General features: G+C 34.3%; 1 protein-coding gene across 1 annotated transcript in view; it reads left to right on the top strand.

Moving 5' to 3' along the window:
• ATP2B2 (ATPase plasma membrane Ca2+ transporting 2) overlaps positions 1 to 14,410 on the top strand; it is a 124,046-nt gene that overhangs the window by 77,951 nt on the left and 31,685 nt on the right. The window contains exons 13-16 of the mRNA XM_032194226.1: positions 3,760 to 3,939; positions 4,838 to 4,925; positions 12,056 to 12,162; positions 12,775 to 12,966. Of these exons, the coding sequence (XP_032050117.1) occupies positions 3,760 to 3,939; positions 4,838 to 4,925; positions 12,056 to 12,162; positions 12,775 to 12,966 (567 nt within the window). The remainder of the gene's footprint in view (positions 1 to 3,759; positions 3,940 to 4,837; positions 4,926 to 12,055; positions 12,163 to 12,774; positions 12,967 to 14,410) is intronic.

Genomic DNA, 14,410 nt, shown 5'->3' with positions numbered 1-14,410 from the left:
TGTGTTTTATAAGAGAACTACTCTCATTTCATAGGGAATAATTTCATAGAAGTTGGAGGTAAAGATGAATAGTGTTGCTACAAACAAAGAGGTCAAGTCTGATATCTATTTAAAGGATCAAAGAAGATGAAGGAAGAAAAACATTTTATTTCTAAAATTATCTAAATAATGTACTGAATTTCTTGTAGATAACACCTTTTAACACCAGAATACTAACAAATGTTGGACAAATCTGCAGTTGTTTTGGGGAAATTTGTTTTGAGGGGATTTTTCTCCATATCCCTTTTGACTGTTTCATTGTGGTAAGATCAAAAGAACCTTCAAGCCATAACAAAAGCAATTTCAGAAAATGGTGTCTGTATGAAATATCCGACTTAGTGGGAATTACGTATCACTTAAATTGTTGCAAATAGTAAGGTGTTGTGCTCTTATAAATGACCTTCTTATTTTGCAAGAATTAGTCCAGTAATTAAATATAGACACACCATTGGAGTTTATGAATTTTCAAAGTGTCTTCTGCAGGGGAAAAGCATAAAAATGTGAAATATTACTACAACTTCTGTTTTATTAATATTCTCAGTATTCATGGACATCAGGTTTTATTCTATCAGAAATGGCAGATTAGCTAATTTCAGTGAAGCAATGCAGTGTCACCATCCTGACAACCTGTATTTTCCCTTATATTGTGTTAATGTCTATAATGGAAAAGGCTGCATTTTTCCCTTAAGATGATCTTTGGAGTTAATGGCATACAAATTTATAGCTCCCCTAGTTTCTCAGAGCTGCTCAGAACACACCCTTGGTGTGTTCAGGTTGTCACATATTTGACATACCTGCTGTATCAGCAGTGTCATGCTAGCATGGTCTCAGACATGGGAGTGCTGCATCTGTTCTGGTTATACTGCAGGGCACTTTCTTGCTATTGCTTTTCCTTCCATGCATACTATTTGGATGAATTATTCAACGATATCCAGCAACTGACCAGTTTTGACTGGAGTGTAACCACTGGACATCCATGAATTTTGCATACTTCTTTGGTTATTTAGGTTGATGCAATTCAGACTCTGGCTTATTCATTGTTAGTAGCTGGCTTTATCAAGCACTGAGATACTGGCTTGCCATTAAGCTTTTTTTACATTTTTTTTCCTTTGATAAATATACAAGAAGAGAACAAACAGAATGCTATCTCATGCCTATAGAGATTTGTCTGTTGTTTTTGACAGCTTTTCTACTTCGGCTTTAATGAGTCTATACTGGCTTATACTGATTTGCCAATGTACACCTACATTTTTTTTATTTCTGGAAGAATGTAAATCATTTCTACATTCCACCTATTTGTCATCTGATTTTGATAGTTACTTGTGCATTGCATAATTTATACATGCACACATCTAAAGTTTTTTTTTTTTACAGAGAGAAAGTGAAAAAAATAAATTGAAATGTGTATCTAAATTCTGCAAAACTGATGGAAAATGTCTGCTTCTACTGCCCACTCAGTCTGCCAACACTTTCTTCCCTACAGCATTAAAAAATATGAACAATATTTTAACTGTAATTATTGTACACAGTGTAAATCAGATACCACCCACCAGCTGTCCAAAAATGAGAGAAGAGGGAGGTAGAATTATTTTACTAGTTATAAGTTAGTTTGAGGTGTATTTGAAACTAGGTTGTCCTCCCATGACCTTGTTTAATAGGACTGGCACTTTGTGTGATTTTTTATTATTATTATTTATTTTTTTTTCTGTTTGTACTGTAATTTATTTTTCTCCTTCATGGTTCATATGCTGTGCTGGATTTACAGACAGTCATGTAAATTTGTCATACCCTATGCGCGAGGGTCACTACAGTTAAGTGGATACTAAGGGCACTCCAAACTGGCAAATGGGATGTAGCCAAGATTATTAATGTGGAAAATGGGTAACTCAGTAGTCATTTGCTTAAGTAATAGATCTGATCTGGTTGTAGGTGCCCCATAGAAGTCAACTTTGTACTGTTAAAAGGCTCAGGTAGTCCAGATGATGCTTCCAGGATACATCTCATGGGAAGAACATTTTCAATTAGTAGAGAGAAGGGAATAGATAGATAAACGTTTATTTTTTCTCTTGCTTCTGTAATCTCTATTGCCAGAGAGTCATTCTGCAAACTGCATTCTGTGTGTATGGTTTGAGGAAGAAGCGGTTTTCTTCATAGTCATGAGAAAAGTACTAGTCTGCTTGTCAACGAGGTGTTAGTTTAGTTAGGTGCTGTGGAAAGCAGATGCCTCATAACTGCCTCTTGTTTATTAAAAAGGGAAGAACACAGCTGACCAGAAGAGCCATTATGCCCTTTGTTCCACGTTGATTTATAACTGTTGGAGACATTTCTAATCTTATACAAATGAATAACACTATTTTTTCCTGAGGAAAAAAATATTTCCTCAGGAAAAAATATTTTAATAAAGATGCAGAAACATGGTGTGAAATTGTACTAACTCATTAGAATAATCATTATCTACAATACAGTTTAAGGGCATATAATTTATTTTTAGTGTGACGTTCAGTCCAAGATACCCAGCCTTTCTGGCCCCATGAACTCATTAGGACCCCAGCAGTTCCCATGCCGGATCAGAGCAGGGGCTGTCAATCTGTCAATCAGTTCAGCATCCTGCCCCCAGCAGTGCCCGCTACAGCTATGGAGGAAGTTAAAATATCTAGCAATACAAAAAGGTAGCAGTGTGATGTTGTGGATGGCGTCTCCTTTTCTTGATATTTTTCTGTATTAATGGATGAGATTAATCCACTCTAATTGACATTAAGTTCTACAGTGTACTTATCTGATAGAGGTCATAATCAGCAAATTGCACTGAATTGGCAGTAGAAAACTTCACTATTGCAGCCACTAATATCCCTTTCCATGCCCTTTCTTAAACCAAATGGGATTGTTTTAAAATTTGTTGATAATTATTAAAAATGACAATTCTTTTCATAATCACATCCTTTGCTTATTGGTTATTTTCATTACAAAATGATTTTTTATTTTTAAATAAGCTGATGCCAAATATACAATGCCAACATAGCTTCTGCATTGATCTCACAGACCTGTCAAACACTGAATTCTCCCTCATTGGTACGTATACTGTGCAACAGGAAAAGTTGGTTTTATGCAGAAAGAGGGTAACTAATCATTTGTCATTTTTAGAGTTTTGGAATACGTTATTCTTTAAATATTAAGCTCATGTATATTTGGGAATACCACCTGTTGATATGCATAAATTAGGGTAATAATGCTGAATTCTAAAATGTTTTAGATAATCTTATTGAAAGTTTGGATCAGATGTTAGATAATTTTCTGTACAAAATAACTGTGTTCTCAGTGCATGTATATTGAATATAAAGTTTTCATTTTTTTAATTTTTTTTTAATATACGGATATTGATTATCTCCGTTTTGACGTATATTGAATATGTTAGGTACCTTAATTTCTAAAGGTCAAAAAATATGCAGAGTACTCCTGTTTGTATCAAAATCAGGAGAAGCTTAAGGCAAGTGATCAGAAAAATGGTTTGTATGCTTCTTGCTACGAGATTTGTCTTGCCTCTGGTGTAACCTCAATTCTGTAGAAGTCAAATAGCTTTTAATCTATGCCATAATATGGATGATTTCCCTTTTTATTTCATGAATTTCTTAGCCTAAAAATATCCTAACTGGAAACATCCAACTTGTATTTATATTTCATATCTATCTCATATTTTCTTTCCTATTTATATTGCTTTTGAAGGTCCCAGAAGCCATAAGAAAGTGCCAGCGAGCTGGAATTACGGTCCGCATGGTCACTGGAGACAACATCAACACAGCACGCGCCATTGCCATCAAATGTGGAATCATTCATCCAGGAGAAGACTTTCTTTGCCTTGAAGGAAAAGAGTTTAACAGAAGGATCCGAAATGAGAAGGGAGAGGTAATTCATATAGTAAATCCATACATATTAATATGGTGTACAAGTAGTGAGAACACTGAAATGTTCTTTCACCTGCACCAATGCGTACCTTATTTCAGTAAAGACTACTTGGAGATATTGGTATTTCTTTCTAGAAGTATCTTTCTTTTTTTTTTTTTTTTTTTTAAATACCATTGAAAATCCAGTCTTTACTTCTTATCATGCAGAGCCATTATAAATTTAGTGCTAGCCTTATTTAGCAGTTTTTAGAACCATAGCACTAGTATACAAGAAATCAAAACTAAGTACATTAGAAACAGGTTTGTTAGCAAAGAGAAGGAACACAACAGCAGTCTGCAGGTTTAAGTCTCATGAATTCAGTCTGTACAAAGAACCAGTTATGCCCACTTTATTTTGTACCACTTTATCTAATCCATGTACTGCGATATTCACTCATTCTAATGATTTCAGTAACTTAGTCTATTCTCAGAAGATTTTTAATTCCACATATAAAAGATGGAGCTAACACACGGACTGTAGAAGCCAGCTTTAAAAAACAAAACTCTGTCTGGACACAGTCATTTACTCCTTGAATTGACTGATGGAATCCTGGGAGCATAAGGATATGCTATGGATATGTCCTTGTTGCTGTTGGTGTACAGAGAAAATTCTGCCATTATTAGTGCCAAAATGAGGTGAAGAACTTGTATTATAATGCAGAATAAAAGAACACATTTGTAGTTGTAAACGTTTGATTGGCTTTGAGAAGTTACATATTTGTTATTATATACTTTGAGAAGTTATATATTTTACATATGTGTATATGGAATATATACATTATATACTTTGAGAAACTATATATTTTGTATTTTGCTCATCACAGACTAATCATTATGTTGTTGGTTTTGTTGCTTTCCAGATTGAGCAAGAGCGAATTGACAAAATCTGGCCAAAACTTCGAGTACTTGCTCGGTCATCTCCCACAGACAAACACACTTTGGTAAAAGGTGAGTAAATTGTAATACATCACGTAAATTAATAAATCATGTAAATTAATGCCAAGGTTATTGAAATATGGTTGACGCATCTTCTGTACTGTAAAAATGTTACTGTTAACACTGTATCTGAGTTATCTGTAATTATACATCTCTGTTGTATACATAATACAAGGAAGCTTTCTTGGTAACGAAATCTCTTGTGTTTGCATCCTGTCTGAACCTTCAAATGAAAAATAACAAGAAACTGGTTGGCAGGAATAACAGAAATACTAGTAAGTTGTGTGGCAAGTAGAAGTAATCTCTTATTTGCCTTGGGACTTTTTAACTGGACTGGAATGAGGCTCTGCCAGGGAAGAGAAAATGCGCATGTGCTAGCCGGAAAAATATTATTGAGAAATGGCTAATTTTTCATATAAATAAGAGGCAGAGTAGATTTTAATCTCCTTGAATATACCTCTTTATGAAAACAAAAACAAAAACAAAACAAAACAAAACAAAACAAACAAACAAAAAAAACAACAACAACAAAACAAACAGAAAAAAACAACCAAGAACAATTTCATTTAGAGTAAATCAATCATCACTCAGGTTTTTATGCTTCTGTTGTCCCACAATTATATTTAGATAGTATTCCAAACTAAAAACTTTCCGTGTGGCAATAGCAGTTTTCATATGTCATATAAAATGTAGGCATAGAGTTCCATTTTCCTATAGGCTTTGTAATTGTATGATATGAACAGGCTTCCTTCAGATTTTCAGCTGTATGTTTAGAGTCTGTTTTTGTCCTATAAAAACTGTGCCATACAAACCATATTCTCTCACCATTCCATCTGCAGATAGAATGCTCCTATGAAAGATGGATTCATATTCACAGCATTCTTTATGAAGCCTTCTTCAAATCTGTATCTGACACTTCTTGCTGGCATGATATTTTATTCTATTGACCTTGAAGCTCACGCTTAAAAGCTTATTAAATCAGAAAATTTCTGATCTGGGATAGCATCATTTCTGGCCACAAAAAGATGTTTCCATCTGTCTGACTGCTTAAATAATTCAGATTTAGGTAGAAAACAATTTCTAGCTTTATCCTTTTGGATGCCAAGGTTTTATTGATATGACTTCGTAGATGACTGACTATAAAAGCTTTTGATCTGGATATAATCTTTTTAAAATGCCTAAATGACCTTAGAGCAAAAGCTCCCTTGAGAATTTGAAAATTGGATCTGTTGGGCCCTTTGGGATTGGGACCAGTGTATGTGAAGAACTCAAGAAGCATGGTTCATTCAGGAGAAGTAATATACCTGTAAGCTCTGTCATAGTGCAGAAGATGAGGCAGCTGGAGACAGACTGCTGTTACTCAGCCTCTTGAGACCGTATTTAGACCAGTCGTCTCCAAAGTAGGGTGTACACATGCCAGGAGTTATGCAAGACAATCCAGTGGGGTGCAGGAAGAAAATATTTCTAGCACCATTCATAAATAAACGTTATTTTAAGAATGAGATTTATTTTATTTATCCAATCCTTTTAAAACTCTATTTTGTGTATTTTTTCTAATGTATAAAATACTTTGGCACGTAAGTATACATATGCACAATTTGTAAATACTATGCATAATATTGGGGTGTGTGCTCAAAATTTTTTACTATTAGCTGTGCACAATCAAAATGTTTGGGGACCATTGATTTGGGCAACATAATTACTTGCTCTCCTTCTCAGAATTCAAACAGCAAAAAGTCAGCTGAAATATCCTCACTTCCTTCGTGCATACAACACACTGTGTTATAGCTCTTATAGGACATGACTTGTAAAGCCTAATATGGTTTTATTTGTTTCAGAAGCACACAACAATTTGTTTCATTAAGTTGATTAAATAAGTCCCTTGGGAGTACTTATTTGAATCACATAGGACTTTCCCGTAAGAGGAGAATGGAACCTTTGCCAGAGAAAATAAAATCAATAATAGCTGAAGAAAAATAAGCAACAATTTAATGATGTTCTTTATCATAAGCACTTTGACAATACAAAATATTTACTACTACTGAATGTCTTATATAACTGGTACAATTAATATTTTAAAGATACGGCAGGGTCAAGAGAGAGCAATTAAATATCCAACAAAGTTCAAGAACAAGTCTGTGGAAATCAGGATGGATTTTTTTGGATGGTATACTCCAAGGGCAATTAAAAGTTACAAGAAACTATTTAAATGTTCACCAATTTTGGGATTCTTGTTAAAATGTTACGTTTTTCTCAGACACTTGAGGGATCAAGAGGATTTTCTATTCTTTGATGTATTCTATCTGCTTTAGGGTAAAAACACACATCACAAAATAAACTTTTTAAAAAAATATATTTAATTTTTAATGACATACTGCTGCTGGAGGGAACATTTTTTTGTGTCTTTAATACAGCACAGTCCCACCCAGCAAAAGGATCATTTTTCTTTTACATTTTTCTTTTTACTACTGCTAGGGGACTAGAGAAAGGCATGGTTCAGCATTTCAGGCTGCGTAGACAGTGTTCTCTCAGATATTTATGTCTTTGAAGTAGAAATAGATTGAAAAAAATGTCAAAGTGGTTTAGCATCACAAAGTGTTTCAGTGAAACCAAAACATTTCACTTAGACATCTCAATCCAACTGAAATACAATTTCTTAAAGACTTCATGAAGTCTGTTGGTATGATTTCATTTTTTTTTTACCCTATTTCAAAATACAACAATAAAAATGCATGTCATCTATAATGATATTATTGCTGAAATATTTCAATATTGTCAGATTGTTATTTTAAAATAAGAAGCAAATGCTTACTACTCATGAAAACAACATTCTCATCTTATCAGAAGGTATAGAGAGTATAAAATAACAAGCTAAAGAAGCTGTGTTTTCAATGTTTAAATTCATCTGGAATTATTTTAGTGTGATACTAAAAAGAACGTTCTTGGAAAGCCGCTTGATTAAAAAGCAGAAAGGGAAAGGGAACTTTAAAAAAGAAAAAAATTTTCTAATAATTACCCTTAATTTCTAAAATATTTTAAATATTATTGCGTGGGATGGTATTATACTCCTGATATCATTGTAGTGGATATGCCATGAGACTAGGTAAAATAATAAGAATAATAGAAAAAAATATTGAAATTCTGAAATTAAATAGCAGTATTGTGCAAGTTGCAATTGGTTTTGATTTCCATTTGAAATAAAATTTAAATATTTATTTTTATTCAAATTCATGTAAAGAAATATTCAGAAAGTTGACATGTTCCATAATGCAAAAAGTTGGCTTTGACCAACACTTCCCAAAAGTGATGAATATAAGAATAGTTTAAAGGAAGCAGGAGGTATGCTACAAGTGAATCTACAGTTTTATACTTTAAATACTATCTAGATCTTTGTCATCAGTGTTAGGAATAACTTTGTGAAGGTCCTGATGCTTTCAAGGTTCCCCTTTTATGTTTCACATTGCTGGTGCCTGCTCAGAACAGAAATCTTTGTATTTATGCCATAGTCTTCTCTGGCATTCTAATATCACGAACTTTGCAGAGCACTCTTAACTATTGCCAATGCTGTCTGTAATGTTTTATAAAACACTTTTATATTAATCTTTAAAGATCTATTCCTGCAAGTAGGCAAGCATTTAACTTAAATGAATTTAAATTTTCTCTTTCAGTCAGATTTTCTAAATTCTTGTTAGATAAACATGGAGCTTGAAAAAGTTAGGAAATATTAAAAAACAATGTGAACACAATATGCCTACAAAAATATATTACTGCATCTGTGTATGCTTGGCTTGTCAAAGACAGATAAATGTGTAAGTGTATGGGATAATCAACTTTCCAGCATCAATAACATCAATAACACTTGAACTTGTGTCCATCTTTGTATGCTCTGCTGTGGCTAAGTTTTCCCTGTCTGCCTGTTTTGAGTCAACCATTTTAGACAGAATAAGATACCTAAAACAGCTTTTTTTTTTCTCTCTTTTTTTTTTTTCTCTCTCTCTCCCAGAACCAGTTTTTTTTTTTTTTTTTTTTTTTTTTTTTTTTTTTTTTTTTTACTGATGTGGCTCTAAAGGTGACAATGCAAATAAGAATTGTTAAAATGAAGTGGCATTTGTTCCACAGTAAAGGGAAAACCCGAGGCTGCAGTTGATGTTTTTGATCTGACTATGGGTACAGACACTTTCCCTGTAAAAGAAATGGAAGACACAATGTTGCTTAATATTCTTTATAATATTATCCTGCAAGGGCTTGATTTAATGCTTGCATGATGTTAGATGGGAGGAAGGTAGGAGATATACGATGTATTTCACTTTCACTTTTGTATGTAATGCTGGTATCTTTTATAGCAAGCGTGCACATACAGTGCTCCTCTTGATGGCTATACATGGTTGTTTTAAAAAAAAAATCTTTTCCTTCATCAGAAACAGTTGCTTGCTCTGACACATATATATCTTAAAGAATCTACATGATTCCTTCCCAAATTCCTACAGCATCAATGGAATCTGTGTGTGGAACGTACTGTAATGTTGGGTTCTGCATGCATTCCTGTGACTGTTGAACAAAGTTCCCTTTTGACAGAGAAAAGTTGTAGCCTAACAGCTTGAGATGAGGGCACAGATCAATGAAACAGCAAAGGCTGTTTTGGGAGGAAGCTTTGCCACGTTTTATGAATTTGCCTGCTGTACTTCGCAAACTGTTTGATTAACATGATGTATGCAAGTCTTTGACTGGAGTAAAGCAGTTTATTTTGTAGAATTTTCCTGGCTGTTAGACATGAGAAATTAATATGGAAATTTCTTTTTAGCTATTGTAAATGAGTAGAAATGGGCATTCTCTGATTGCCAGTCTGTCAGATCATACACTTATTTAAGTTTTTTATTGATCACCAAAGCAGTAGTTCTCCATAGTAGAGGGAGAGCCCTTCCTTGGCATCCCTCCCTTCTTTGGTGTCCTTACACCTTTTGTGAAATCTATACAGGCATATTAGTTGATACTGAAGAAAACTCTTGAAGTGAAACCATGAATGCTTACCACAGCCATTAACAAAATTATATCAAAAGAGAGGGAAAAAAAAAGGGGAAAAGCAAGCAGAGTTAGGAAGTAGAGTGCTGGAAAGAAGACAGTGATTTAGAAATGTGGGGAAGGGAGGAAGGACATATTAAAAATACTATGAAGTCAAGGAGCATGGGTATAACTATGAATAGCTATAGTAAATAATCTGAATCCCTAATAATTGCTACTGCTTCATTTTAGAAATTAGTCTGATGTTCAAAGTAAAGTTCCTCCATCTATATAGTTTTGTCCCACGTCTTCATGTAGTTCTAATGACGCTGGCAGTGGTGAGTGTGGCTGAGATGCTGATGGTAACCAAGACCATTTTATTTCTTTCCATGATTGCTGATTATGCAGTTCTGTGTTCTGGAGGGTGGTTGTCTCATCCTGGCTGTGTAATTTGCTTTTATGGATAAAAATAGGCAGTCAGGTAGTGAATCATTGACATTTGTCCACTATTTATAGCCATTAGGAGGTCATCTGTTAAACTCTCTTCAGCTTCATCTGGGCTATGCTCCCATCTGGAATCTAATTGTGAGAGGATGTTCTCTACCTGGTTGGAGCAGTTAATAGCATGAGGTGTTGGAGTTTTAATGAATTTCTTCAGAAGCTTAAATTATTAATTTAACATCAAAGGGTATATTGATAACAAGAAGGGAAGACAAGATAAATGTTTTTAAAAGCAATGGCAGCTGATGTTCCTGTTTATTTAGTAATACCAAAGACAAGTCACCCCAACAAACTGAAAGCTCTAGTTATAAGATCATATCAGAATAATATGCTATTTATCTGAGTTCATAGTGCTAATGGAAAGTGAATTGCATGTTGGTTTTTTGCTTTTTTTTTTTCTTCTGATTTTCTTGAGACTGAAAAATACAGGAGGATGGTTACTGCTTTCCTTTTGCATTGCAATCTTCTGGGTGCCTGATAAGCCCAAACTTTGCCAAGAGGCAGCTATTGCTCTGTAGTCTGCAATTTCCTATTTCTGTCTGATTATCTGATATGGGAGTTATTTTTTTTCCAGAGTAGCTGAAAGCTTTTTACACTGGGCAGGTTTTGATAATTGTTTTTAGAGGATACAACTTTGTGCAAAGTGTGTTAAAAAAGGAATTTTCTTATTTTCCCCTCATGTTACCTAATATAGGGAGTTGTTCTTATATGCTACATAGAAATCCTGTATTCCTACTAAGTCGGCAAAGGGACTCTGACATGGAAATAAAAACATGAGTGGAGAATGATGCCCATCCCATTAAAATACAGAGCCGCTTCTATGACCTTAGAAAAAGTATTTAATCTTTTCTTTACTTTCCCTATCTGCATAAGTGGAAAATACTTTTGTTTGTGCTAATTTGGTGAAACTCAATTCACCATTTAAAGTAGTGTTTTCATTTTGAGATCATTTGACAAATTAAAGTGGAAATTATTTTATTATGACTATTTGAATGTTTTGCTCCATAATTTAAATAATTATTTTATATCTTCTCAACCATCGTTTGGCAGAGTTGAATGTCTCTCTGTTAAAATGCTAATTTGGCTCCAACTAAATAAAATTCATCAATGGCATTTGTTATCTTTAGGTTAAACTGATTGCCAGAAGGCAAACCAGTGGAACAGATATTATAGTTAAGACCCAGTTTAAGAAACCTTTAAGCATGAACTTAAATCTTCAAAAACAAAACAAAACAAACAAACAAACAAACAAACAAAAAAACATTGAATTTTAACTGGGGAGCTGGTCTGAAATGGTTTTACTGTGACATGTAATTTTTAATAGTAGAAGTCTTCCAGAAGAACATAGTGAGACAATGTCATTCTCTATGATGCCTATGCAAGTGTTATTGATGTTTTGGTGGTGCAGGATCAGATCTTTCCATAAAAAAATCTAGTAGCAATGTTGAATAGTACATAATAGAGGTGGCATGGCTTTCATTGTTATTTTCCTTATAAATCAACTCTGTCAATCTCCGTAAAACATGTTGGTATATTACACCATACGTTGTTGGTATTACACACATAGCTATTTTTAGAGGTAAGTTTTGTCTTGCTAACATATAAACACACTGTATACACACTCGTATATACATTTTTTGCAGGTATTATTGACAGCACCCAGGTGGAACAGAGACAGGTTGTAGCTGTGACTGGTGATGGAACCAATGATGGACCAGCACTTAAAAAGGCTGATGTTGGCTTTGCAATGGTATAATCTGCGTATTTATTGATGTTTATGTCATTGTAAATCTGCTGTAAGAAGTTTTCCATTCATGAAGTGTTGAGAAAATTGCTTAATGAAGCAATATATTGCCTATACAGTAGAACGGACTCAGTGTTCATCACAACAGCAGAATACTATTTCACTTTGCTAAAAACTATTGCTACATGTGAAGATGTCTTCCCAACATACTTTGACTCTTAAGATATCTTAATATACTAGATTATATATTAAGATATGTAATTCTCATTGTTATCAATTCTGTTCATGTATATTAATATAATATCCTAAAAAAAAAAAAAAGAAGGAAAAAACTCAAAAGATTGTTAGACAATAAGCTGATAATTTAAAGCACCCAGAAGTATCATCACATGAATTCCACTGTTCTCTGTCAATGCCCTTTTCTGCCTCCTTACTCACTTTCAAAAACAGGTCCAATTAGCCATCATCCTAGCAAATATAAAATGCAGAATATACTCAGCAGTCATTGTGATGGTGCTGGGGAATCTTACTGTAACTATGGACTTTGAGTATGCAGGGATTTGTGTTCTAACTGTCAGTGTACTTCCCAGTAATTTTATTCTCAATTAATTTTTCCAGGGTATTGCTGGAACAGATGTTGCAAAGGAAGCCTCAGATATCATCCTAACAGATGACAATTTCAGTAGCATTGTAAAGGCTGTCATGTGGGGACGTAACGTCTATGATAGTATCTCAAAATTCCTTCAGTTCCAGCTCACTGTTAACATTGTGGCTGTGATTGTGGCTTTCACTGGCGCGTGCATTACCCAGGTAAGATTATCTTCAGGCATTGCTTAAAGTATGGGTTCAAATCCTACCCATGCTTCATTGCCTCTTAAGTGATGATGCTTTACATTTAATTCTTACTTTGTACAACAGAAAGCATGCTTTCTGAAGTTCTTCTGAAAATTAAAGTATTGGGGATCAAACTGGTAAGTGTTAAATAGCTGTTGACAAAAGAAAGTGTACAAATCCACTTTCTCCTAAAAGTAAATTACTTTCAAGAACAACTAATACTGGTTCTGCTTCTGTACAGCTCCCTGTTTTTGATTACTTATTATTGCCATGATTGAGCCTCTGGCATCAGGGAAGAAAATGTCAAAGATTGGAAAAAGAAAGAGTCTGTGTGACTTTGCCTTTCTCTTTCAAAATATTTCACTCTTAAGTATGTATTTAGTGATGGATTATGGAATGAGATTATGATTTTCAAGTTAGCAGTGAATAGAAGTAATCCCAGCAGAGGAGTTTTTTGACTGATAAATATTTTGTTGCTTTCAGGCAAGTCCTTTTAGTTTTAAGTGCAAACAATAAGCCAATTAAATAACACATATAGTTGAACTTTGATTTCTTTTTCCCCCTCTACACTAATCCCTTATTGTAATCCTGATGTATGTGTAACATGTCTAGGTCTTTTACAAAAGCATACTGTGTATTTTCCTTCAAATTACTACTTTTTGATGAATAAAATTTTATTTTACCTAGCAAGAAACCAGCATGTATTTAGTGGTTTGTATTTAGGGTACTAGGGCTTGTTCTTCGTTAGAAAATAGCAAAAAATGGAGGCTTGTTAGTGCTGTTACTCCCCCAACCCCAAATTAATGTGTATTTCAAATGCTGCAGACAGGTGCTATTACAAAAGGCCTCTTTTGGTTGAGATGCACTATGGGAGAGCTGACGCCTCCCTGCATTGTGCATCATACAGATGCACATGCTTGTTCCAGCAGGTAAATTCCACCTCATGCACACCTGAGCAGAACAATGAATAAGTCATTAGCTCTGCTCCAGGGTAAACTTACATTGCAATCATGGAATTGATACTTGAAACCAGAAACTCAGGTACCTTTACAAAACCGTGAGGTCAAACTTCTCCTAAGCCTTGACTGACATTTAGAGGCCTTATCTGTGCTGTGAAACAATTAATTTGTTTTCTGAGAGGTAAAAAATTGTGAGCTGCTAAGTGCTTGTTCCCTACCATGCTGCCTTCCAAGTCTTGATGATGTCTTGTTGTCACAGCTGAGCCTGTGCTATGGGACAAAATTATTGACGTCGAGGCAGAAGTTGGAAACTTTTCATTTTCCCTTGGGAAATATTTCCAAGCATATTGAGAAAATGTTTAACCATGAAGTAGTTTTTACTGCTAACGGAAATTACATGAATAAGAACTAAAAATGTGGAAGGTAAATCCTCCTGGATTTTATCAATGGTACAGAATAAT

Source organism: Aythya fuligula, chromosome 10, assembly GCF_009819795.1.
Source record: "Aythya fuligula isolate bAytFul2 chromosome 10, bAytFul2.pri, whole genome shotgun sequence".
In the NCBI taxonomy this organism is placed as follows: Eukaryota; Metazoa; Chordata; class Aves; order Anseriformes; family Anatidae; genus Aythya; species Aythya fuligula.
This window is presented reverse-complemented; position numbering and strand designations above follow the sequence as displayed.